This window comes from Andrena cerasifolii, chromosome 12 (assembly GCF_050908995.1).
Source record: "Andrena cerasifolii isolate SP2316 chromosome 12, iyAndCera1_principal, whole genome shotgun sequence".
Taxonomy (NCBI): Eukaryota; Metazoa; Arthropoda; class Insecta; order Hymenoptera; family Andrenidae; genus Andrena; species Andrena cerasifolii.
The window spans coordinates 10,753,351-10,781,103 of NC_135129.1; the positions used below are offsets into that span (position 1 = coordinate 10,753,351).

Here is a 27,753-nt window from a genome sequence, read left to right on the forward strand (position 1 = left end):
ACTCTTTCAAGAACCGAAATCTTTATAATAACGGTTCCAAGCCCTGAACGAGACTTTCCATGTACGGATTTGTTCAGAACAAGGCGCCCCCGAGCAGTCATGATAAACGAACAAACGAAACGTAAACGTCCAATGAATATAAAATAATGCTTACAGAATAAACTCGTCGAGTGTTGGCGTTTCGTTCAAAGCGGGGCATTCCCATCACCGAAACTCCTCCCCTCCCCCATCGATCTTATCTCTACAATATCCTTAAAAACACCTTGACACAATGTACGAACAACGCACAATTGCGTCCAAGGAATACAATAATATTCTCTGCGGATAGTTTCAAATTGAAGAAGAAGGTAAATCAACAATCCAAGATCAGGAAAGATAGTACGCACCAACTGATCCGGCGATCGAGCATCCTCCCCCGATCCTCGCCAACGGTCCATCATCCAAGGCGCTTCCTATCAATTTTCGGATCGATTAAACGTGCCACGAGCAGCGGAGAAGCCGAGCAGCAGGCTTTCGCGGCAGTCCATTGAGAAAATCGATGGGGGCATCGCATCACTGTTTCACTATTTACGAGCAACTTACGCGGTCGCGGTCCGAAGGGCGCCAAACGTAGGCCGGCGGACGGTTCGCGGTGCTGTACGTTTCGAAAATGGTGGCGCGCGGTTGTTGGCGACGGTGGCGCTTCGGTGCTCGGGCATGTTCGTGTGCCGGCGGCTTCGTACGGGGTGTGCACGGGGTCCACGGGACTGTACGCACGGAGCCCCGCCCTGCCGCCCGCCATAGCCGTGAAGCAGCAGCAGCAGTAGCAGCAACAGCAGCTCCGCTCGCTTCGTGTCCCAGTGGTTTTTATTCATGAGAACGATCGCCTGAACGTAGTGGCCGCCTCGACTGGTCGATGAGCATCGCGGGATAACACGACGTGGCCCCTCGTGTCGCAATCGTCCCTACCGAGTAAACCAGCGCCAGTGGGGTACCGTAGGTTAACCTTAAAAAGAAGTGGCGGTCGTATCGGTGGGTGTCGCGAGACAGTAACCGCGGCGGGGGCAGAAAGGGACACGCCAAAGTGTCCACGTCCGGGTGCGTTTTTTCTCTCTGCTCGTCGGCACGGGATGTTGCGAGACAGCGAGGTGTGAAAAGGAAAGTGCACAGTCATCGATGTGAGGAGGTCGAAGGCTAGGAAGAAGGCCCGCCGCACCAGGAGTTAGAGAGAGAAAGAGAGAGAGAGAAAGAGAGGGGGAGAGAGAGAGAGAGAGAGACAAGGAGCCGTACGCGGGACAGAGAGGGCCGATACGTCGAGCCGGGAATTCGGACGTGCGTAGCTCCGTCAGGGAGCTCCAGGTACCATTCAACGCTATTATATATTCTTAATTAGCTTGCGATCGCGTGCCCTCGCTACGCAGAAGCGCGTCTCAGAGGCTGAAAACCGCCCTGGCCGGCCCTTCGATTCGATACGAGACAGCCAACATGGCGGCCGCCTAGGCTACGCTGTCAAATCTCCCTGTTCCGTCATCGTGGTTATTTTAACACCAGAACCGTCTTCCTTTCGGTCGTCTGTCCGACGTTAATATTCGACGCCGCGCGTCCCGGCTCCAAATGTATTTTCGCCCATCGCGCTGGCTAAAGTGATTTTTCCAACGATCGCCGAGTTATCGACTTCCACGACCCTGTGAGTCAGAGCCGCCGGCTAACCGCGATAATGGGATTCTTCCTGCTTAAGCTGAACTTTCCTCGTTCAAGAAATTTTTCGCGACAACCGAGAACGGTGGCTCGGCGAATTAACACGCGTAGGTTCGCACTTTTCTACGTTCTCCCCCATTTTCCGTCACCTGCGCGACACCCGAGATTACTGTAAATTTACATAGGGGATCAATAACCGTTATTTCGACGGCACGTCGACGTTTCATTATTTGTTGATGCACGCCTGCGTCCCATATTCATTATGGCTCGATGCATGGGAAACGTCGGTTTCGCCGGGCCACGAATCTCGCTTGCGCGCATTACTACTACGTTCGCCTGGATGGCATTCCGTGGACGGTTTTTGTGTACCGTGCTCGTGGAGCGGAGTGGGGGGAGGGGGTGTGTAATGTGGATAATGAGGATGCTCCGTTGATTTTCATTGCTATGCTCAATTTGGAGTACATCCCCCTGCCGTTTTTATGTTTCTGTCTGTGCGATTCTTTATAGGTTATGCCTGGGGAGGGTTTCGGTGGGAGAGACTCAGGAAAGTATTTGGAATAATGTCTAGCTATGCTGCGTGCATTTTGAGTTCAGATTGAAAGTGAAATTCACTTTGTAGCAGGTGATAATTGAGGTCTCGCGTAGCTCTCTGTTATTGTATTCTAATTGCTCATTGTCACAGGTAGTTTTAGGTAACAGAGTAACACAGTGAGTTGATGTGTATTTAGGGCTGCCATCTGTAAAATTATTAATTCAGAACAGAGAGCATTAAAACCCCGGACACTTTTAATTATTTTTTTAAATTTTTTTGTAAATTATAGACTGTAACCGCAATCAAGAAATAAAGGTAAAGTACTTTTTGAGCGAGCAGCGTTGAAAAACCCGGATCACTGCAGAAAATCAAACATCAAATGCAGACAAATTCGGGGAAACCCAGACGGATGGCAGCCCTATGTGTATTTAACCTGAGGACTGTATTCCAGTGAAGCTGTGATGTAAACAGCACAGTGATGTCATTTGTGCCTAAGAACTTTTCTTTAAAAATCGAAGAATATTTCATTCTGTACTGTTATCTGACTTCTACAAATGGCAAAGTGTGTAAACATGTTTCTTTGTTTTCCTATTGACTTGGTGCAACTGAGACGTTTTGTCTTTTTCTTAGCAACATTTGCGCTACGAATCTACTGTGCACAAGTCACAGATATTGATCATTTTAAATTCTCCAGAAAGTAAAATTATTTGCGCACTGGAATAGAGTTGTCACAGTTGAGGGAACCTTGCTCCGAGAAACAATTATTTTGTTAGTCTAATCAGTTTCCCTGATAAACATCTTACATCAGTCGTCGTGCCTGTAATTACACACTCGGGAATAATTAAAATACGAAAAAAGGGTACTTGAAAGTTCTCGACTAATAATTACGCTATTGAAGTCACCATATACATATATATAGCGAGCTACAGCCTGAATAAAATCAGGTGGCCACTGGAGCCTTCCTACACCGTCACTTCGTCCTTCACTTTGAAAACCCACGAAGGGGCAATCTAGCAAAAAAGCAACACATTTTCACAACCGGCAAAAGTACCTACAAATGCCCACTTGATCTCGCTCCACCTGCAGCGAATGAGCAACAAAGAGCGCGGTATTGTCCATCAAAACATTGCGCACATCCGTACAAAAGGCTTGCGTAATGAGCGAGCTCGAATATTCGCGCATAAACAATCGCGTCGTTCTGCCCCCCGGTATCATGACCGTCGTTTCCACTTTCGCAAAAACGTGAAATCGCCGGATAAAAATATACCAGCACGCCGCTTTGTGCGCCGAGTACACGTGCTCTCTAAAAATATGACACTTTCGTCATCGGCCACCGATTTCATAATTATTACTCGAGGCTAAACATCGCACGGCCGTCCAGTCTTTAAAGAACGATTACACATAGGTACATTTAAATGCATATCGGTACTTTCGTGTTCGTCGCTTACGGTACGACTCGCGAAGGACTCCATCAACCTAAGGTGAATGTCCCAATTTCTGCTCACTTAAGAGGTAACTCGTCATAAAGAAGGTGTACAAAATTTGTTTGCGATGAAAATTTGCAGAGTAATTGATTAATTCTTTAATAATAAATCAACCAATTCAAAAACTATTCAAGAAAAATATTTCAAGATGTTTAATTATTAGTAATTTGTAATTAAATATATAATGCTCTAAATGTCCGTATATATATTGCTCCACGCTCGTGCAACACTCTCATAATAGTTTAAATAATTTAGAATTATTTTCTTGCAACTATAGTACAAACGTAACGCATATAATAATAAGAAAAATACGAAATGATCAGAAATGGGGACATGAGCAGAAATTGGGACATTCGCCGTAGCAGCTCGCGTGAATCGGCGCGTTCTCACGGTCATGTTCTCTGGAAAGCGTGGCAATAATTGTCCAAGAGTCGCCGAATGTTTATTTTGAAAACAAACCGGGCGAAGACTCGCTTTCCACGCGGTGTACGAAACTTTCTCGGCGATCGCTCGGAGAGGCTTGACATAATTAAAGCGACACCTTCGAGCTTTCGATACTCTTGAATTTATTGAATAAACCACTGAACCTTAAGGAGCCTTTCAACTACGGCCACCCTGCGTTCGAACGAAGGTGTTCAGGTACATAGTAACGAACCCGCGTTAGAAGTCGTTTTCAAGGAGACGCGAACGAGGAGAATAAATCGCACGCGGTGCGGCTGCTTTCGTTATCGTCCCGGTGCTTTTCACCGTGGACTTTTGCGGCTACGTTATTTGCGTGGTCAGTGAATCACGCGGCGAAAATGAACGACAAAGGGAACGCTGAATGGCCGAATAAACGACCTTGAACGGTTGTCCAACAGTTTCGCAATATTTCCGTTCCAAGGAGCTGCCTCATTGGGCTGGAAATCTGTTTGGAATCGAAAGCTTGCTTGCAAGAAACCCCTTAAGAGATCGGCTGGCCGAGGAGCTGGCCACTTTTCGTCTAAAACGAACGATGCGGCATCGCGTTAGCGCGTAAAGAACGTTAGCCAGAGCGGCGCGCGGAGCGCCGCCATTGGCCGGCCAATTGCCGCGGCAGCTGTCTTAATCGTCTTTAATTGGTTCGAAATATAAAGTCGCCGCGGTCTCGAAGACAAGTGGTGTCTTCCCAATTGACAGCATTCCGCCGCGAAGACGGGTCGGTGATAACGGCCGGTTATCAGTCCCGCGAAATTCGACTCGCCATCGATCGACGGGTGACTCATCGATCGCCGCGGATAAACGGGGATCCGCGGCGATGATACGTAAACAATTCGATGGGGAACGAAAGCGAGCACTGACCAGCCGAACGTCGACGCGTTTCCGGTAATATTCCCCAGCGTTCCGCCGGCTGGGACCCGCCTCGCGATCGCGATAGTGCCCCGGCAATCTAGATTCCAACGGGCGTGTGTAAATAACCCTTATCTCGCGGTTTGACTCAGTCAAAATACCAGGTGATAAGAGCACATGTCGCGGAACGTGCCCTCCACCTATGGGAGAGCACGGGATCGGGCGGCAGCGACGAGTTCGCGTTTCGCAGGACGGTTAGTAGGTCGCCGAGCACTTAACCAGCGCGAAAGCAATGCCAATGATGTTATCCCCATGTAGCGAAACCCCCTGTTCCCTTCCTTCCTGGCACCCTCCAACCCCTCCTCGGCGGCGCGGGGTCACGTCCTGTTACGCGTTCCCCTCGCTCGGCATCGTTCGTCCCTCCTCTCGCTCGCTGCTGGCACGGGCGGAGGGAAAGCCAGCCGACAGATGAGGGGTTGTTGATATTTCCAAGCTCAGGTGTGTAGGGTCGACTGTTTGGGTTCAAGACGAACACCTATGGGTGACTTTAGTTGGTCGGTTTTTTTAGAAGGATTTAAATCGTCGAGTTCGCGAGGGAAGAAGCGGATGTTTAGGGGCCGTCAATGGAAGCCTGATGATCGATGGGCGCAAAGTTTTTTCAGAAGCGCGATTGAGAGGAGCGGAGGAGATAACGCGGCGACAATCTCCGGATTAGGGGTGATCGAACAACGGTACTAATTTCTTCCGAGCTGGCTCCACGAGCCTTCTGGATTCCGGGATAATCCAAACACCCGAGTGCCCGCCACGCTCCCTTCCTCTGACGTCACTGCGATTCGTAAAAATAGCGAAACGGTCTATTTGCGGTTTAATTCCTTAACGCGGCCTTGCACCCTCTAAACACCATTGGAATCACCGAAATCTCAATCTTTCTACCGTTGCGAAATGACCGCGGAGGGCCATTTAGTCGTCGTTAAATTTATCACAGCGGTAGTGTAAGATTGCTTAACCGAGTAAAGACCGAGGGATGTTAAACAGTTTGGAAGAATGTTTTCGGCGGAATTAATTATTGTGAATCTGGTGCAAGAGGTGGATTCTCGAATGGAACGAAGATCTCGTAAAGTCGCGGATCATGGGATGGAAATCCTGGCGTCGGGAGTCCCATCCCACATTCAGGTTACTTACTGACGTCAACGTACGCCCTCTGACGTCATTCACCTGCCGTCACCTCTCCGCAACGCACCGTCCGTTCTATATCGTCCCGCTTGGGTTTCGTCAACCTTTTACCCGCGCTACACAGCCCCTTTTTACCTCAGCCTAGTATCCTATATAGTATCTAACCACTGTACAGTGTATTAGGAGCTAGCAAAGAAGCATCTGCAACGTAGGAAGTCAGATTTTAATTGACTCTCGTTGATTTCAAATTTCTCGCATCAAATTTTATGAGTTCTTATATAAATGTATTTATCTTGGGCTACAAGAAATACAGTGGTGAAACAAATATTTGGGGGTTTGTGGAGTGCAATAAGAATTTTAGTATTTTCGGTAGAAGCAGTGGTTGTTATTTTGTTCGAGTGACTTCTCGAGTATCTTTGCTGGTATCAAAGGAATTGTTGAATCGATAGAACCGTCTGATAAGGGCAAACGTCACGAATTTTAGGTTGACTAGGTACTCGGTGTGGTATTTTCGACCCAAGGGTTTTTGATCGACTTGATCTCTCCGCTCGTAGGTACGCAACTATTTTGGTGTGTAGAAGATCTATGGGATTTGGAGCAGGGCTTGAGTAGGTTTCGAAAATAACTGTTTCAAACTGTTATATAAAGATTCTGACTGAAAGAGTTATGAAGAACTTTTATTCGGAATAACCGCTATAAAGAACCTAAATATCAGACTATATAAGTATAAGTTATGGTTCCTATATAGCTCTATAACTTTTAATTTTTTGGGTTCTATAACTTTTATTTTTTGGGTTCTATAACTTTTATTCTTTAGGTTTTTAAACAATTTGGTTACACAGAGTAATCTATAGTTGTAATATGTTGTGATCTCATTTACTGTAAAATTCTGTACAATCGTTACAAGAATCGGTTCTATAACCGCTCTGTAACTTATTTAGAACCTAAAAAATAAAAGTTATAGAACCTAAAAAATAAAAGTTATACAGCTATATAGGAACAGTAACTTATACTTGTATAGTCTGATACTTAGGTTCTTTATAACGGTTCTTCCGAATAAAGGTTCTTCATAAATCTTTCAAGAACCGAAATCGTTATAATAACGGTTTCAAGCCCTGATTTGGAGTTTGGGATAATGCGTTCTTCGAGAGAAGGGATCGATGGAAGCTTGTAGCCCCTCCTCCGCTGCCCACCCTGGCACTTAGGATATCCTAGGGGCGAACTTCTGCTTTCTACGCTGGTTCCTTTCACTACAGTCACTATGCGCCTTGCACTCCGATTCTGATAGCCCTAGATTCGCGCAGTGTGGGAAAGAACACACGATTTCCATGAGTAAGGGGGATTCAGGATTGAACTGCACTTGCAGCGTCGACTTTAAATTCTTAATCAGGCTTCTATGAGGAGTCGAATGATTTTCTGTTTTCCCTTGCACTAGCGACAATGCCGGTTCCTGGAATGCCGCATGTAGGTGGCGATTGCACAGGGTGTGCAAAAGGAAAAGTGTGGATTCAAAGACGAACCAGAAAAAAATTACAGTACAGAATTTCTCTGAAGGCAGAACATTTCTTAGATGCATTTTGCCTGACCTAATTAGCCACAACTTAAGGGGGGAGCAAACTACGTAATGAATCTTTTTTTTTAAACTTCCAGGACTTTTTATTGGATATTTAAGTTTTACGAATATCTTTTTTTAAATTTATTTAAAGCATATTTACAAACTGTACTGGACCAGTAACTTAGGGCTTCAAGAAATTCCCGCTGACAAAAAACCAAAAAGTTTTATAAACTATATTCTCGACTGCAACTATGGCAGGCATATCAGTATGTAGTTTTTAAAACATTTGGGTTTGTTGATTTAGGAAGCACCGTTTCGTCGGTTTGCAGCGCAGAGTTACCTACTGGTCCTGCGCAGCTTGTAAATTTGCTTTAAATAAATTTAAAAAAAGATATTCGCAAAACTTAGATATCCAATAACAAGTCCTGAAAGTTTAAAAAAAATTCATTGGGTAGTTTGCTTTTAATAAATTTCCAAAGATAATTTCTCTGAAAGAACCCTGACAATATTTGAATCTCCATGGCCCACACGAACACCGTTCTGCCAGTTCCCATCGATCCAACCGAGCAAATTCATTGAAACCCCCGCTCGATACCTCTGCTCACACCCCGTACATAGGATTGCGTTGTAGGCAGGGACGTTCCGCGGTCGCAAGCGCAATTTACGTCTGTCTTTACGATCGATGCTTTCAGAGGGAAAAGGCGTCGAACAAAACGAACAAGTGTTTCTCTTTGCGGTGCAGTTTGCAGATTGATTGATAGATCGATCGGCTTGCGTCACGGCTTATTTTAACCGCACCGTGTTCTTTATGCGCCTACTATTTCAAGACTCCGTGCCAAAAGCTGAGGGCCCGCGTGGAAAAGTGTTTCCCACGTTGCCCGAGTCCACTTGTCAACATCGGAGCGTGAGATTTCTTAGCAGGCGCGATCCTTTACTTTCTCGCTACAGTCCGCATCGATAAGACGACTGTTCGTTAGTAAAGTCACTGATAGCGCAAGCACTCGGTATCGGCGCTGCAAGCTGATCCACTGCGATTCCACGCGCTCGAAAAGTGGGTCGTGCTAATGTGAATTACAGTCATCAGCTGTAACACCGCTATATCATTCTTTGGACAGAATCAGTACGGGCTAATGAAGTCGCTCTATCTGGGAGCAGTAATTAATATCATTGGCGGTAGCTTGATCCCGTTTTGCACTAATCTTCCGCCGCGGGGCAGGCTCTGCATTGAATAGGATTGAATTTCTAGAATTAGAAGCGGTAAATCATGAAACATTAACTTATTCTTAAGCGTTAAACGTTTCCGTAGCACCTGGCCGCCTCCTCTTTGGAAGGGAAATTTACGTAATTGGAACAGGATGGATAGGTAAACTCAGACTCGCGTTGGAAGCGACGATACAGCCTGATCGCACTCGCTGGAACCGAACTGTTGGCAGGTGCAGTTGCAACTGTCGGCCGGCGTGCACCAACCGTCCACTCGTTATACGGGGTGTAGGAATGATAATGACCGTGGTTTCAGAACGGTGGAGAATTATATAAGAATTCTCCTAGAAAATTCATCTTGATCAGAAACTTGGAGCCTCGGTTCCTTCTTCATCCTCCCAAACTCTTCCCACCAAAAGGGTAAACAATTCTAAAAGCACTCCTTACCGCGAGCCCACAGTTTCTCTGCAAAAAAAATCATTTAAATTCTACCCAAAGCAAGTGGAGTAATCGCTCCATCCCCAGAGGCAACTCTGCGCCCTCTAATTGCGCAAAACCTCAACAATCCAACGCTACGAAATGCTTTCACGTCTCTTCGCGAATTACCCTCGAATCTTCTGATCAGGCGACGCTTCGTGACACATTCTCCCGGCGAATTTCCCGATCCAATCCAGGTGTATAGTCATTCGTGAAAGCCGGTGACCAGCACTTTCACCCTGGCCGGTGCGGGTCAGCCGGACGTTTCGTGGCTTCTGCCATTCTTTCCCGCCGCTGTGAAAGACCGTTGGGCCGTGCCAGGGACTTGGTCGAAGTGCACACTTGGTGTGAGGTACTTGGCAGCCCCGCGGTTGTACACAGCCGGCTCGAGGCAGATGGGGAAGAGAGCACAGGGAGGGGGGAGAGAGAGAGGAGAGAGAGAGAGAGAGAGATCGTATTGGACGTTGACCCGCGTGGTTCAACTGTTGCTCCCATTCGTGCATCCGGGAGAACGCGTGTTGGAAGGCCTAGCCTAGAGGGATCCCGATGATAGAGGAGTCCTCTGTTAGATAGGTCCGACGGCCATCTCCGCTTCTTCCTTGATAACAGCGATAAGTGGAATATGTAGGTCGGACGCGTTACGGCGGACTTTTTCCCCCGACGAATTTCCCAGCCGCGTTCTACTTCGTTTAATCGTGCATTCCTGTCAGTTTTGTTTTCTTTGGCCCGAGAGGATTATTGTCTCGACGAACAGGGTTAGGAAGCTGAATTTCACTGCTAACCCAGACCGTCGAATGGGGTGACTTTCACCACGAAACTAGATTTCGAAACAAAGTGCTTCGGAGAGCTTTAATTGCCCGCTTCAAGATTCAGTTTATAATAATACGTGCCGTACAGTAGGTGCCAGAGGAATTTGTTTTAAAATCTAGTTTTTTTTTTATCAAAGCCACCCTATTTTACGGTACACGTTGATCGATAAGAGGGTGCGTGTAACTGGTCAGTACCAAGGTGTACCCGCGTAATGCACTTATATTCTTCAAAATTCCATCTTCAAAGCTGATGGTCTCGAGGGGGTGCAGTTGAATCCACCCCAAATTCAACTAAACGAGAGTGGAGATATATTTGAAAGGACGTTGACGAATGCACGCTGGCGTGCAGATATCAAAGCAGCCTTTCCGCCGAACACTTTTCAAGCGAATCATCCCTTCAGGCTTACACGCATAGCTTCTCCGTGGAAGGGTCGAGACGGAGGAAACTACCGTACCATCGTAACACCCCAGCTACTATCCACGGCAACCTGTCACTCTCGCCAATGGCGTTCCGCCGACGCCGGTAGCGAGCCGGTACGCGGGCGCCGCGGCGCCAGCGTCGCCTCATCCCTTCTCTCCTCGTTTCATCCGCCCAGGCGGTGTTCTCTGGCAAACCACGTCCTGGGTGTGGTTGGAGACCGTGTCGGAGCTCGTGTCCACTTTCGAGCTCACCTATTCCGCCTCCTCCCTGACTTTATCACCGTAGCGCTCCGCGGGCTCACCCCTTGCCGCGCTCGGGGTTCAGCGCGAGGGGGGGTGAAGTAGTAGTTGGCGAAATTACGGCGACGCCGTGGACTCGGTCGCGTGTGTACACCCTAGTAGCGAGCAACAGACGAATGGAACGAAAGAGAGTGAGAGGGTGGGGTGGCAGCACCGCCGACAGGGGGTAGTAAGCACGAGCGTCAGAGAGAGAGAGAGAGGGGGGGAGAGAGAGACGGACACGAGTGGGGCGAGCCGCCACCACCACCGACTGTTCATCGATTCTTTGCTTCGACGGTTCTCTCTGTGAACGCGGCATGAACAGAGAACGCTCGCCGATGGCCGCGTTTCGCCGGTCCTGCGTGTGCGTGCCCGCGCCTCTTCCCTGCTAGAGCGCTGCTCCTTCGCGATTTCCACCTGGGAGCGTCGCACAGGCTGCACGGATCCCGCACGAGAAACCACCTGGCGCTGGAGCACTGCCTCATAGGGGTTCGACAAGCATCCACGCAGGGAGGTTATGTTCCTTCGAGATCCATGACGCTTTGACAAGAGTGGAAGACGGACGGAGCGCGTAAGTGGCGGACGCTACCCTCCTTCGATCCTCCCCTGCTTCGATGGATTCCCTCGCGAGCGTCGCGCGAGCTCGTACGTACCGTAGTGCCGAGGGCAAGTTGTGTCGCAGCACGGTTAACCTGTGGGGGAAACGGATGGTCGTGGGAGTTTAAGGTACGCGAAGTGATGGAAAGAGCTCCGGGTCATTCCGTGCAGTTCTCGGGCACTCGCACCTCGAGGACGCTGTAGGAGGACTTTCGGCTCGCCATTCGAGTGTCTACGGGTACTACCTGTGGTCACATTCAGCTACTAGACAGAGGTCTGAAGAAGCGGAGTGGTTTTAAGTACTGTTACCGGCGCGGTGGTTTCAGAGGTGAGAATATCTTCGCGAGTAGAGAGTGTTTTTCGTCGAGGGCTGGCCCAGTTAACGGCGCTGTGGCCGGAGAATTTCATGGGTGGTGTATCTGTTTGCGATGGTCAGGCGATCGTTTCTGGCGAGACACCCGGTATCGTACACGGTTTCGTGGTCGCTCATGCGCCGAATGATCTTGTGTCGGTTCCGGAAAATGAGAACATCTTCCGTCAGATCGACAACCCTCGGATTTCCCGGGTTGTGAGACCTTTTGGAGGTGAAGGACGCTCGTTGCCACCGAATTCCGATGCGAGCTGAAAAATCCACCGTGTAGAGAAACGGTCGGCTACGTATGTGCAACGTTCCCGTAGGCCACACAGGTAGCAATCAGAAATAAAGCTCGGTAGCAAAGAAAGATCGCGGGTTTGGTGCGGTAAAGTTTTCCGAAGATTGGGTAGAACACTCTGGGATTCAGGTGCGTAGGCGTGATTCGAGGAGCGTCTTCTGTCTGCTGGAGTTAGCCAAGGCTAGAGAATTGTATTTAGGGAGTCGATTTCCGTGGGAACTGTACGGTGGAAGATTAATGACGCTCTGTTAATGCGAAAACGAAAAAAAATACGCTGTCCATGACACCAATGTGTCCAGTCGGATGAAAATAGAACAATAAAAACGTAATAGTGCACTGCGGCTCGTGTAACACGTACACCGAGTTGCTAAGATTATTGGCTACTTTTTTTAACATCTTATCTCCAAACACACTTCTAATGGAAGTATTAATTAAACCTCTAGGGGATTATCGAATAAGGTGTGACGAACTCTAGTTAATGATCCACCAGGAATTATTGAAAAATCATCTCTATAAAGTAAACGGCGTGAATCATAAATAGGCATTCCTGCCAAAGTCTCAAAGTCTCTAATAATACTATAAACCTCTTGCATCCATCATAATTCCGTCGCAGTGTATCCCATAGTGCATGATCAACTGAAAAGTTTCTTTCGAATTTAAACCCTCGTCCTTTATCAGCGCGACTCGAAGCAGATCTTTCACCCACAATTCCGTACGTGTCCTCATAACTCGGCGCCATAATTAAAACCTGACCCCTACCGCACATCCCACGTTCTTGATTACACCTAAACTCCTTCCTAGGTCCCAACGAATAAACACCCTGTCGATTTAGATAATTTGAATTTCAAATCACTCCACAATGTGCCCCCCCCCCCTTGAGATTCATTTTACTATGATAATTAACCAAACTGTACAGCCTGAGAAAAATGTGATTTGTGAATCTGTTGCAGGGGTGGCAACGGTCTCGCTAGGAGCTGTCGAAGCTGGCGCGAGGGGCGGGAGAGTCAGCGGTGGCCTGGCTCTGGTTCCGGTGGTAACGACGGAAACGGAAGCCGTGACAACAGCAGATCAGCGAGAAGGGCTGGGAGAAGCCGGTGGAACCTTCTGGAGGAGGGGACTCGATCTTCTTCTTCTTCTCGTTCTTCTTCCTCCTCTTGTTCCTGTTCCCGGTGGTGGAAAGCTCGAGGAGGAGCCCCGTTGGCCACCGAAAGAAGCATCGACGGCGTGACACTGGGCCCCGACCACTACCCTCGACAGGACCGACCTCATCCCTCGGACGTTCTAAGATTCGCCAGAGGCTGCATCACCTCCCCATCGCCCCTACACACCACCAGGCACCCGTATCCACCCTCGACGGGTGCTCGTGCGATCGGCGTATCAGCTAGGCAGGCACCATGAGCGAGCTCGAAACCCTTCGCCAGGAGGCGGATGCGCTGAAGAATGCCATTCGAGTAAGTTGGATATAGACCATTCGTTCCTAGATGCGTAGCGATGTTAAAGCTGCTCGGATGGGAATTTTAGTAGATTTGGTGAAACGCGTGCTGGCACTGGCCATGTATGGAGTGGTTTAGAAATCAGGGTTACAAGAATTTAGGGGTAACATGAGTTCAAGAGCCGCAAGTATTATCGAATACTAGCTTTTATTACTGGGCTTTGCCCGAAATTTAGATTCTGATTTTATATATTTTTTTTCTTGCGAAAATAGTCACATTTATCTGGATTAGCTAGGCATAATGAGCTGGGGCGCATGTATTGATGACCGCAGAGTTTACCGTTCGAAAGTTTTTAGGTGACAGACAAACGCACAAACACTTTCTGTTTTATATATTAAGATAATACAGAAGCCTCAGAAAACGTGTCAATCTTTTCAGACTTACACGATTCACTCAGAATACTTCGATTAGCACAACGAAGTCCGAAAAATAGTCAGTTTACTTGTCCAATAAAATCACTCGATTAGGCAATTCTCTATTCAGGTATTTGGAGTAACTGAATGTTTCAGAATACGCAGTATAAATTGCGTTAAGCATGATTCGCCCGCGTTTCATCAACCTACGCGGAATATCATATCGGTCTAGAGTTTCCTGTTAACGAATTATCTCGAAACCGTAAACGATAGCGTCTTCCGATAGCAGTGGGCGGTGACTCGTTCGATGTTACTCCACCATTTCGCGCGATCCTGGATCCCTATAGATTTCCCCAGTAATTTGGCCGATGTATCCTCGGCTACGCGGACCAGGTCATCGCTAGGACTCTAGAACACCATTGCGCGCTCTCGTTTGCCCACGATCTCTGGAAGCATCGGGGACAAAGCAACAGTTCTACGTGCAACAGCGGGTGCGCATTGTCTTAAAAGAAACAAGCACGCAGTCCGTGCTTCGGTTCGAAGTGCACTTGGCATTAAACAAACGCGCTCCATTCTACCCCCTAACGAGTCAGCGATTTTTTTTGTTTTTCTCGCGCTCGACCCCAAAAGGGAGAAGCAGGGGTTGGAGACAAGCACGGAAACATTACACCGAAAATTCCTCCCCGTGCCTCCCGTAAAACCTCCTTACCACAACGAATGTTCGTTTCATTCATCGATCAATATTCGATATCGCGCTAGAAGCCCTCCCTATAAATAGTATCACGAGATCGGCCGCGCTATCTGCTACGAATCTTCTTAAAATTCGCCCGCCCGTTCCTGGCCGTAGAATCGAACCACCAAAGTGTGATTCGCGCACCAACTTTCTCACCCTTATAACGGTGAATAAAACCCTAAATTCGACGGATTTTCGATTAAATTCGTTTTATCGAAGTGCTCATTCCGCCGTCTGGTTGATCGCTGGCTGATCACTGGATGGAATCAGAAGTCAGAGGGAATTAGACGCGGCTGTTTGTTGGAAAAATCCTCGTCGAGGGTAATGGGCAGTGTTCCCTCTGTATATGGTGGAGGAACGGTGGAAGCCAGAGGTGGTAGAAGTGTGGTGTTGCGTGTGGTGGTGGTGGTGGTGGTGGTGGTGGTGGTAGGGCGCGGCATAACCGTCGCTTCTCTCTGATCAATACGCCACCGTCGCTCTCTCTCTCTCTCTCTCTCTCTCTCTCTCTCTCTCTCTCTCTCTCTGTCTTGTTCCTCTATCCGCGTGTTTTCTGTCTTTCCCCCTTCTTGCAACGTGCGTGAAATTAGACGCATCGCCGTGTGCCCACGATGAGTCGCGCGATAATGGGACGCGAAATTTTTTAATTCGCCGCTCTCCCTCCGCGTTCGACCCTAAAATTCGAGGTGCTTGTGTGCGAGCTCCAGAGAGTTCACAAGTGCCTCTCCGGAGACGTTAATTACTCCGTTTATCATCTTTCCGCGAATTAGAAATGCATCCTTTGAGAATGCGAACGAACCGTCCGGGGTTGCTTTCGAAAGGTCAATCCCAGAGAGCTCAGCAACCCTCGACAATCGGATTTGCAGATCGCGGAGTTTCTCTTCTGGGCCCCCTGTAATGTTACGGAATTCTCGACGTTTCCTTTATTTCATCCGACCTTTCCAGGCTCGTGCACGCGCGGCTCGAGCGAAATTTTTACGCGAAGCGCATTGATCGACTGGGGTGCATGAACATTTCGAAAATGATACTTCGGTGGAACGGCTGATGTGAAAGTATCGACCTTTGAAATGCTTCTTTGGCACGAGCAGCGGGATCTTTTAAATCCAACGATTTATAGAGGAGGTCGAGAAACTCGGTGACGGATGTTCGCAAGTGTTCTCCAACGAATGTTTTTCTGATTCTCTGTTTTCCAGGATGCCAGGAAAGCAGCGTGCGACACGACGCTGGTCCAGGCCACGTCGGGCATGGAACCCATCGGTCGAATACAGATGCGCACGAGACGCACCCTCCGCGGTCACTTAGCCAAGATTTACGCGATGCACTGGGGCAGTGACTCAAGGTAGCCGGTCGCATGGGTCCTCGATAGCCGTCCCCGGCGTCGCAGGAAATTATGAACCTCTTGTTCCGTTTGGCCAACAGGAACCTAGTATCGGCGTCGCAGGATGGGAAGCTGATCGTGTGGGACAGTTACACCACCAACAAAGTTCACGCGATCCCGTTGCGCTCCTCGTGGGTGATGACCTGTGCGTACGCGCCGTCAGGCAGTTACGTGGCCTGCGGTGGGCTGGATAACATTTGCTCCATCTATAGCCTTAAAACCAGGGAAGGGAACGTGAGAGTCAGCAGAGAGCTACCAGGCCACACTGGATACCTGTCGTGCTGTCGATTCTATAACGACAACCAGATCGTCACCAGTTCCGGTGACATGACTTGGTAAGAAGCACTCGATTCCCATCGTAACCGCGATAACTCTCCGCCGAACGTAGCTGCCATGGCAGAGCCTCCATTATCCGCGCTGGATTCGTGCGAATTCTCTCCGAGGTCACGACTACAACAAAAGTTACGCAGAACTATCGTGATAAGAAAAGTAACGTCCTCTCCCGTTTCGGTTGCCAGTACGTTCAGGTAGTGGAGGCTTCGCTGCAGTTCTATATCCAATTACCCTCCAATAGAACCCGAGAGCAGTGAGAATGATTCCCTTGTGGCTCTGGTACCCTGTAGGCACAGTAACGAAGCCTAATGTGAATGTATAATAAAAGTGCACCCCAAGTTCCCACCCTGTCCCCTGATTCCTCGTGGTGTTCGCCCTCCTGCTGGTAACTATATCGTCTGTGTATAAAGAGTATGTATATACGAGTCACGTCGCAATGTGGTGCTGTGTTTCTTTCCCGACCAGTGCCCTGTGGGACATAGAAACTGGCCAACAGTGCACATCCTTCATCGGGCACACAGGCGACGTGATGTCCTTATCCTTGTCGCCAGACATGCGCACCTTCGTATCCGGTGCGTGTGACGCGAGCGCGAAACTCTGGGACATCCGCGAGGGATCTTGCAAGCAGACCTTCCCGGGCCACGAGAGTGACATAAACGCCGTCACGGTAAGAGCCGTTTTTATTCGCTTCTTATTTCTGACTGATGAACGGCACGCTCTTCCGTTAGAGGCTGATTATTGATGATATCAACGAGGATTCTAGTTACCATTTCAGAGCTCTGGGCCTGAGATATCAATACAGTGTTTTGATTCTTCGACTAATCAATTAGGAATCGAGATCAATGGTCAACCGTAAGGCTTGTGCGATTATCAGAGTGTCTTCAACCTTCTGATGAAGCTGCACTACTGATAAAGAGGTCAAGGTATTGTTTTACACGGAGAGAATTTCCGTTTAGAATCCTCTGCTAGCTGCAACTCGAGTTGTGTAAGGGTAACTCTCAGGTCATAACACGGAGGAGCAGTTTGTAAACCTATATGCTTCGAATTTGGATCGATGAGTAGTATATTTCCGATTAGGTGTAGTTTCTTTGACTTTCATTGAATTTAAGTGGTTTTCAATCGACTTATGAGTTGGCCATTATCTCTCGCTGCTCGACGAAGGAGGCTGGAGGACCACTTGTGTCGGACAGGGGATCCGCGAAGTTTGACAGAGCGCAGTATATGAGACGGTTCTCGTTTTCGTCATGCACAGTTCTTCCCGAATGGATTCGCTTTCGCGACGGGCTCGGACGACGCGACTTGCAGACTCTTCGACATCAGGGCGGATCAGGAGCTGGCGATGTACAGCCACGACAATATTATCTGCGGCATCACGAGCGTGGCGTTCAGCAAGAGCGGCAGATTACTGCTGGCCGGCTACGACGACTTCAACTGCAACGTCTGGGATTCCATGAAGGCCGAGCGAGCTGGTGCGTTGTCGCTCTGCTTAGCCACCCTCTTTTTCAAGAGAGAAGAGAAATTCTCCACCAAGCCCTTCTCTCTACCCTCTGATCCCTTCTGGACCTCTGTGCACGCTACCATCGCCCTTGTTTTGGTCTTAAAACCGTACTGTTCAAGGATGATCTTACTTTGCTTCCTTCGCTTCTTTGAAATTTGCACGTGACCCTTTCGCTTGAAAATCGAAACCTGCTTTAACCATCTTCCCCTACGTTTCTGCTAATTCGCTCGCGGCGCCTTGAGAGACTTGACTTCCAGGCATGCTATCCCCGAGATCCAGTCAAGGGGGTGAAATACGGGCGTTCTCGAGGTGTTCGACATTTATTTTCCAGGGATCCTCGCCGGCCACGATAATCGCGTGTCCTGCTTGGGCGTGACGGAGGACGGCATGGCGGTAGCGACAGGCTCCTGGGACTCGTTCCTGCGTATTTGGAACTAACTTGGGGTCCACCCCAAGACGTTCCTCCAAAGAACCAACTGCAGCCAACCAGCGTACAGTATAAGCATTAAGTACCACCACTTGACCACCGATGCCGGCGTGTCCGTATCCTCTATGGAGGCGAACTACTCGCCAGGTTCACCGGAGTTGACGTTGATCAGGAAGTTTGGGCAACCGTTAGACGAGAACATCATCAACAGCAGCGGCGGCGGCGGCAGCAGCAAGAGCAAGAGCAGCGGCAACAGCAGTGAATTTAAGAACGTTTTGGGTTGTGGTGGTAAAAAAGACTACCGGAGGCGAGTCGTCGATATGACCTGGCGACGCGGCGGCAAGGTCGGCGATAAAATCACACGCGAATACCAGCGCTTCTAGTATGATACACGACACGTACGTATCGCCCGTTCGACTCTCGAACGTGGAAAAAAAAGGGGGAATCGGTCGAGGGCGAAGCGTGGGCGGGAAGGAAGGGAACGGCAGAACGGAGAGGAGCACCAAGGCCCTTGGCCGCCAAAGCTCTCCGGTGCCGTGTGCGCGCACTTCCTTTTTTTCTCCTCCGTGCTCTCTCGAGGAGCGCTCTCACGCTCGGCGGCTGAGCCTCCGAAAGGCGCGTGCCGCGTGTCGCGCACCACCCCCGAATAGCTTCTCCACGAAGATCTTCCCACCTCGATGGCTGGCACCCAGGAAATCGATCGCGCGAGACCCCACCGCCGCTGCTCCATCGCGGAGGCCTCGGTGTTGCCGGTCGTCGTAGGTGCTTTCATTCTGAACGAGCAAGGCTCCAGGAGCGTTCCACTGCCGGTGTAGCCGCCAACACACCCGCGGCCAGCTGCTGACGGCGGTTCACATTAACGGTCGTGCTCTTTTTTTTTTATCGGCATGCACGAGGCGGCAGCAGGCAACAGCCATGGCGAGACGCGAGAAAAGAGCGGGGAGAAAGATCGAACGAACACGTAGCCCCGGCCACGGGAAGCAACGCACGATCCTGGAAACTATATATACATGTATATGTAATACGTAATGTCGACGAGCAGCAGCCAAGGTTACGATAATCTCTCATATTGCATTCAAACCTACACGCACACCGTACGCACGTGTATTAATACGTACATAGAGAATTACATAAATACATCTGCACACGAACGCGGAATACGCGTAAGAACAAACGGGAGGCGTCCGCCATTGAGCACGTACCGACGGGTCATCCATGAGCCCCCGACATATAAATCATTTGTATCTCTGATCGTATTAATTTCTTCCGTTTCTTTGTATATATATATATAGAAAGAAATATGTATATTTATATATATATTTCTTTCTTTGAATATTCGATTCTTCTGATCGGTTCTCTTTTCTTTTTTTTTTTGGTAAATTTTATCCTCTTACCGGCCGGTTCAGTCAAACAGGCGGAGGGGGAGGGGGAAAGATCGTTTGCTTGTGACTGATATCCGCCGTGATTGCATTAACAATTTTCGATTAGTCCTTTTATATATATACACATATACATAGATGTATCGTTATTTATTTTGTATAGACCTCTGATACATAGAACACCTCTTACACGTTCTTGTTTCTCGAGAAGTTGAGTGAATGTTCGTTCGGGTCAAATATGAGATTGTCGGAGAGCGAGCGAGTTCTCGGGCGCGCAAGAATTATCGAAAGACCTCGAGGCCGCGGTCAATCCGATCGGAAGTAAGAGACCCGTACGGGAACAAACGGGGCGAGAGGAAAGAAAGAGTAATAACGGCGACGATACTCCTGAGCTGTTCTTTCGGCCGATCGTTACGCAGCTTCCGCCGGAATTCGGATCGTGAAATGACATCGTTGAGAGAGAGAAAAGCCAAGGAAAGAGAGAATAACGAGTCGAGGAAAGGAAATGGACAGAAATAGAAAGAGGGAAACGGATAAACGCTAAATTCTGTGTATTTCGCCTCGCCGCGGGTCTATGCACGCACGCGGGGGACCAGCATAAAAGTACGAAGTGACGGGAATATTTAATGTAACGTGTAATCGTTTAGTTTGTAGCCTCTACTCCCCGATTCCTCTAGATAGAAGCAGCGAGACCGAGAAGAGTTCCTCCTAACTCTAGTGTATGTCGGTCCAGCACTGAAGAAGCCCTCGGACGCGCGAGGAAGGGACGAACGCGTTCTCGATGAAAGATCGGTATATATATACATATATGTATATATATATACATATATATACATATATATCGCCCTAGAAGTTCCTTTGAAATAGGACCCAAAGAATCACGGATCGCGAAGCTAACCGGATCGCGAGACCAAACTCTCTCTCTCATCTTCCGTCGTTCTTTCGCCCCACATCATTTCTGTCTCCTCAGCTTCTCCCACGTCTCCCGGGATTTTTATTTCTCAACACCGACTGTTTCGTGTTTGATCGTGTTTTTTACGTCCCCCTCCCCCCGGTCCATCTCGTCTGCATCCTCCTCACTTTCTGGTTCCTATCATTGCCCCTCACACCCACCACTATTCACCTCATTGAATCTATCCTCTTTTTCGTCGGAAAAAAAATGAAATAGGTGTTTAAACTGTGTATGCATTTAAAGTAATAATATTAATGATAATGTTTAATATTACTATTAATGATGATTGTAATTTATAATTATTAATATTTAATATATAAGTATCTAAGGAGATAACGGTGGATCCACTTGTTCAGTACCGCAGGATTACGGTCCAACATCGCTTTCCGGCGACCACGCTGCCATATCGGGTCTTCTTCACCGAAGCACCTCTTCAGTTTTCCGACAGCGTTCTTCATCCTCCTCTTCTGCTTTCTTTCTTCCCGCCGCACTAGCCTGTCGCATTCTGTTTGCATCTCCTTGCCTCCTTTTAGTCGCGAAACCTCCGTTGTTGCCGTTCGTTACGGTCTCGAGTACTCTGATGCGGATTTAATTTATTCATTTCGGGTATATTGGGAGGGGGCTGGTCGGTGAGGAAAGGAGAAGCGTGGCTTCCGGAACGCGAGAAAAGCAACACAGTCACTCTCCCTAACCGAACGAGCGCATAATCTGGCCGAGAGGACTCTGGTTAAGGGGAGAGCCAAGGAATCTCTGATGAGTTTCCAAAGATGTTAATTCTACGTCGTGGTAAACGAGATGACGGGAGAACACATTCTCGAACGGCAACGTCGTTTATAATCGGTTTTTTGATAAATAACTCTTTTTCGAACTAATCTCGCTTATCGTCAGAAACAACACGCCCTCGTATCATCCAGCGACCAATTAGGCAGAAATGGAAAGAAGAACGATCTTTTCACCGCGCTAGCAAATCCACACCTCCCTCCAGAGCCTTCTTCCTTCGATTTTTCTTTTTTAAAAGAAAGAACTAAACAGCCGCGCGCTTCATCCCTCCCCCTTTTTCACGGTGTAATCGAAACAGTGTTCAAAGACGAAGGAAGAAGGATGCTTAGAGAAAAGAGAGAAAAATATATATATATATATATATGGAAACAGATCTGTGCTTTTTGTATTTCCGCGATTCTGTGGCCTCCCTCGATAGGGGGCTTCTCGTTTTTGTATTTCGAAGCCTCGAGCCACCGAAGCAATATGATTTCTTATTCTTTGTACGAATGTTAAAAAATATATATATATATATATATATATATACCGTCGACGAGTAGTAACGCAAAAGTGAAATTAACGATTCGTCAAGCCTCTAGTCACAGTAAGGCGCGCGCGAGAGAAGAGCAACCAAAATGGGAAAAGGGAAGGGCACACGCGGAACAGCGAGCTTTGTTTCTTTATCCTTTTTTCTCTCTCTCTCCAATTTTCATCTTCGTTCTTTTTCTTTTCGTTTTCGAGCATTTCCCTTGCCCCTCGAGGGACAAGAAACCGACGGCTGTTTCCCTTTTTCGAAACACACGACATTACCGAATCGATTGCGACGCATCGACAAGAGAGATGACGGCGAGAGAAACAAGAGAAAGGGATATATCGGCGTTTTGTTTTCTTTCGTTTGGAAATCGTACGAGTATAAGGTGAATAAAAGTACTTGGAAAAACAAAGGCACACGATACGTGGCGTTTTCGTTATTTTTTTACCGCTTCGCCGATTCTCACCGGCCGCCCAGCGCTTTCTCGATCTTTTCCCCCGTTCGATCGCGGAGAGAAGGGGGTTGCGGTCTCTTCTTGGGTCCTATTTCAACGCGGTGATCGACGGGTCGCGTCAGCTAAGGGGACGAAACTGAACGGGACACGGCGAGACGTACTAATTTTGGTAACTCCTTTTACGATGGACGGCGAGGAGCCATCAGGAATACTGCCTCTTTCGAGTAACGAGCAACTATTAACATATACGATATACACAATATACATATAGCACGTGTGTATTATTATACATAATGGGACATTTGAATAACGAACGTGACACGAGCGACGACGGAGAGAGTCGAGAACCGGAGGAGGATGTAACCGAAGGGCGAAACCCATGACCCCCCCGCCCGAAGAAAAAAACCTACAAGAAACAAAACCCGAAGACGCAGATGGACACGTCTTCGCTGTTAAACGATAGATAGTTACGAGAATTTCATCACTTTTTTATATATAAAAGCATATATGTATATGTATAGATGACAACAATAATAACGATAAATTGTTATCGACGGTTAGACTATAGCTCGTCTCGAGTAATCATCCTTCGTGGACCGTTGCTCTGGCGCAGCAACCAGTGTCCGCAAGCTCCCGCGTTTTTATCGCCCTCCTGAACGTAGATCGCGTAGCCCGTGTTCTCCCGTCGAAGAGCGCCACGGATATCTCAAAGGGCTCGACGGTGATTCTTTGTCCTTGCGACGCGTTTCGAGCCCCGTGGATCGCCCCCTCGTCGTTACCGCTCGGAGGACGCAACGCGGCAGAGGATCGTGAATTTAATAAGAATCACTAAGGATGTCGAAGAAACCATCTCGTGGGAGGGGGGGAGGTGCGAAGACAGTGGGAGAACAAGACAAGAGGAAGAGGCACCGAACAGACCGTGGTCTCCGAACGATTCCTCGAAGATGGGGCATCCTGGAGGCAGCGGGAGTGTATTCGAGGGATCCTGATCAAGGATATCGATCGACGAATGCGTCGCGCGAACACCTAAGTAGGCATCGCCATATCCTGTGTACCATCTCACCCAGGAGAATCGCGAGCAGATTTTTCATTCGGGAGAAAAGTCGCTGGAGATCGTTCTGTTCTTCATTGCGTTCCTCTTTTTCCACCTCCTTGCTAGAGCGTACCAAACACCCCTCGGTTTGTCACGAAGAACGCACACGCTGACACACGTACACGCTGTATTCTTCTCATCGACGCACGAGGGAAGCAAATCCCGCGCGCGCAAAACGCCACAGGGAAGAGGAGTCTTGGAATTATCGCGCCCGATCGTCGAATTCATGATATTCGACCCCAATCGATTCTTCTGCGACCCCGTTAATTAATCACGCGCGAGATATTAAATTTGAAGGTGATGGTGAAACATCGACGGGTTAATGCGCGTGTTATGCATCCTATTACTGACTGAACAAAATCAATTGCCTCCTCGAGGGTGCGGTCCTCTGCGGGATCATGTTTTCTGCCCCCGGGACGCGGTGGATGGGGAAAGAAATTTTAAAACCGTATTTTGCTGAATCTCGCCCATTACGCTACAAACAGAAAGAAACAACAACCATGTATTAATCTAACACAAGCTGATAGTGTAATAAAGACGTACTATTATTATTATTATAAAAGAGCCTTGAATGAATCAAGGGATGAAGCGGAGAGGATCTGACGTCTCGCTGGCCACGAGGAACCAGTCGATTTTGTCCAGATTACTGCCCTCTTTAGTTAAAATGTCCTCTCTAACAGTTTGAAAGAACCGAGAAAACTGAAGTTTTATTACTTACTTTGTACCGTCTCTTATTTTCCTTCATTCAAATTGAAACATGTCATTATTTCGTAACAGCCTAATATAATTTTTTGTAATATATGTACCTGTGGGTGATGTATAATTAACGTACCAATTAATTAATTGTTTTAGATAGGATATTATAACCATTTGGAAAGAAGTTACATACGTTAGACTGTTTATAATTCTTTACGAAGCGCATAGAGTTTCCTAACTTTACTTAAAAGGTAAAGGACGCGCGGAACTTGAAATATTTCAGCATATCTTAAAAAATGAAAAAAGTGCTGGATACGACGGTTTAACTAAGGAGGGCAGATTAGGTATAGACAGATCCATTTAGCCACACATTCATTGTTTATCTTAAGATTTTAACGCTGTTCACCAGATAACGTTTTTCGCGACGATCGTCCTCGTACGAGGGTCGAGAGCACATTGTGCAACGATTTCGTTCGACGTCTGTCTTCGAGAGATCCTCGAAAGGAATGGGAAGGGAAGGGCCGATGGAGTAGGGAACGCGAATCTTTAGCGCATTCTTCTTCGAACCCTCCTCGCTGCCAAGCGATCACTGATTCGTGCTCAAACGCGCGACACCTTTTGAAAATCCCGACGTTTCGTCGGGACTGCGTCGACGCGTTCCTTTCACTCGAAACATTTCACGTGCTTCGCGAAATCTAGTGAAGCCTCCAGGGCATAGATACATATAGACGGAGCAGAAGCTGGGACTATCGGCGAGGGGAAAAGGCTGAGGTTCAGATACAGGCACGTCGGGTCAGCTTCGGATGCATTCGGCATGTCGAACCACCGAGTTACCCGATTTACCTGTATCGCGAACCTTGCAACCCCCTCAGCTTACGCTCCGTCTATATATGTCTATGCTCCAGGGAGTGATCGCGATATAACCGCAGCATTTCTGTCTCTTTATTTTTCACAGTTTCTTTCTCTGTCTACTTCCGCTTTCGCCAAAAAAGCCGGCAACCAATCAGCGACGATACAGGTTGTTCCGATCGCACCCAGATAATCGCGGCGTTCGACGAGAGGAACGTTCGTGAGTTTCGCCCGCGAAGAGGAGAGACACTTCAACGCGTCCGCGGTATTGCAGGTACTACACGGTAGCACCGCGTACTTTTAATTTCCCCAGTCATCGAATTTGCAATCATGCCGACTGTGTCAAGTCCATTGACATCTTTGTTTTAGCCTGTCACATTCGGTACCATCAATTTTCTGCACCCCGGATTTTCATCCCTTCCTCGGTACCTCATTTCGAAACGCGCTAAGCACCATTCGCAAGCTTCTGCTACCCTGTGAACCTTGATCTCTTCAATTCTAAGCTGCATTACAGATCGCGCGAGAAGTTTCTCAAGAAACGTCGCTGTTTCGAGTTCTCCCCATTGATTCGCGGCCACGGAGTGGCGGCCCGACAGCGCGCTGCGCACATATCTTTGGGACGCATTTACATTGCATTACGCGTTTCGCCGCATCGTTTCCGGGACATTTCGTTGAACCTTGCGCACGCAGACGCGTGTCAACGCGCGAAGACAATCCTCCATCGAAGAAGAGACGCACACCGAAGGAGAAAAAGAAACGGACCCCCCTCCAAAAAAAAAAAAACAACAAAAAAGTGATATAAAATGATCGTAGCATAATGCAAAGGCGACATTCGCGGGGACCGTGAGAGGCTCGTTGCACTTGCGTCGGGCGACGCGAGAGGAACTGGTGCACGAGCCGCTTGCACTATCGTTGCACAATAAAAGCGGATCGACGCGCGAGCCGCACGCGCCGAACGCTCGTCTACAAAATAGGGAACAAGAAGTACGCGAAGAATCAACGAGACGTTATTTTTCTCGGACTGGAACAAAGAAGACTGACAAGCGCTCGAACGAGGAGCGGAGCTCGAAACTTTCGCAAGGAGTCTCGCCCCAGCAACCCCGGTTCTTTTCCCTCCGATTCGGCCCCGAACCCCTCGGACCCACAGCTCCCTTGCGTGATTGCAAATTCGAAGGGATCCCGCGCGGCTCCCCGTCAGAGCTTAACGCCTTTCCGTTCGCCACGGGCTGTTTCGAGGCGAGTCGCGATGCGAGATCTCCCACGAGGTCGCAGCCAAGCTTCCGGTTCGCGAGAGGAATCGAAGATTCCCGTACTCCCCCATCTACTAGCCCCCGACGAAGGGGGGTGGAGCTCGGAGCAGTGAATTTGCAAAAACTTTTTTCAGCTAATCGACGAATGTGTCACACGGAACTCTTTAATACTAACAAATGGTAGGAGTTAAGGTACACTCTCTCTCTCTCTCTCACTCTCTCTCTCTCTCTCTCTCTCTCTCTTTCTTTCTCTTTCTGTAACTATGTAAAGGCTGTCGCGCATCGATTAATCAATTAAGAACGGTGGCCGACCACGCGCTATAACAATATGATAATAAGCGAGGGCGAACCCGAAGGGGATGGCACTCACGGTGGCTGGGGAAGTCTTCGATCACGCGGCTCGAGTAACCGGGGCAGTGCCGAGATATCCCCAATCCACCTGTGGTCGATCGCAATGCTCCTCGAGGCACCCAGTACGGTCCAGAGGAAAATAACTTACAATTAGGGAGCAAGCGAATGCGTGCGTGTACAAAAAGCGAAACCGCTGCGACCGAGTAGTTCTGCGAGCGAGAGTGGACGTTCTGCCTGTTCCATGCCAGATGGAGAATGAATCTGTTGTGTACGTGTGCGTGCGACGGAAAAAATGGGTATTTATAAATCTATCGCTGTAACGATTACGGAGGGCAGAGCAGCGGGGCATAATGTATCTGTACGTTTCTTTACTTCCTGCGGCGTGCCAGAGAGCAGCAGTAAAGGTACACATAGTTCTTAAGAGCACGCGGATGAACGAGCAGGGCGAGCCATCGCGCGCGACGCGTACCGTGAATGGCATTAAGCGGTAAAGGGGAGTGGACGAGCGGATTGTGGAGAGAACAATGAATCGGTGCAAATGATTGAGAGAGGATTGCGAAAGAAGAGGGGGGGGGGGGAAAGATCGAGCTCGATGGGGCGCAAGGTAGCACTCCTTCGTCCCCGGTGTCATCCTATATAAACGTAATAAAGTGTCACGAGCTTTTTGCCAAGCTTTCGCCGCGGGGACGGCCGCGGAGTTCCGGTGTCCCCGCGGTTTAAACGACGGAAATGTGTAAGAACGTCAAAGACTATTGTTTCGTTTCGCAACGCAACCGATCGCCATTGTACATGATTACGGTTTAATTATTCTTACATATTAATTACGATTCACCGGATCATCCGCCATCATCGTTGTTATTATTATTATTATTATTATATAATTGATGTGAGTGTGGACAACAACAACAACAACAAATTGAACAAAATAAAGTGTACGTAGCAGAACTTCATAGTAGCGACGTTTACTATACTTCCACTCCGTTCACGTTAATCCTCCCGCGTGCGTTTCTGTTTCAGCTTTGCTGGCGATTATATGTATAAGAGCTTCGCGGCAGTCCCGCG

At 48.4% G+C, this 27,753-nt stretch overlaps 1 protein-coding gene across 3 annotated transcripts; it reads left to right on the forward strand.

Moving 5' to 3' along the window:
- Positions 1 to 740: 740 nt before the first annotated feature.
- On the forward strand, positions 741 to 27,639 carry Gbeta13f (guanine nucleotide-binding protein subunit beta-1). 3 transcript variants are annotated; one of them, XR_013086941.1, is made up of 8 exons: positions 741 to 1,338; positions 13,115 to 13,615; positions 15,934 to 16,079; positions 16,160 to 16,453; positions 16,917 to 17,118; positions 17,704 to 17,920; positions 18,281 to 20,076; positions 20,110 to 27,639. XR_013086941.1 is itself a non-coding variant. In XM_076824907.1 (7 exons), the coding sequence occupies exons 2-7, from the start codon at positions 13,559 to 13,561 to the stop codon at positions 18,385 to 18,387; spliced, it is 1,023 nt and encodes a 340-aa protein (XP_076681022.1). In that variant the 5' UTR covers positions 741 to 1,338; positions 13,115 to 13,558; the 3' UTR covers positions 18,388 to 27,639. The 3 variants fall into 3 exon arrangements, 2 of the variants coding, with proteins under 2 accessions (XP_076681022.1, XP_076681023.1); XM_076824907.1 differs by having other exon boundaries at positions 18,281 to 27,639; XM_076824908.1 differs by lacking the exon at positions 741 to 1,338 and adding an exon at positions 11,461 to 11,485 and having other exon boundaries at positions 18,281 to 27,639.
- The last annotated feature ends 114 nt before the right edge of the window (positions 27,640 to 27,753 follow it).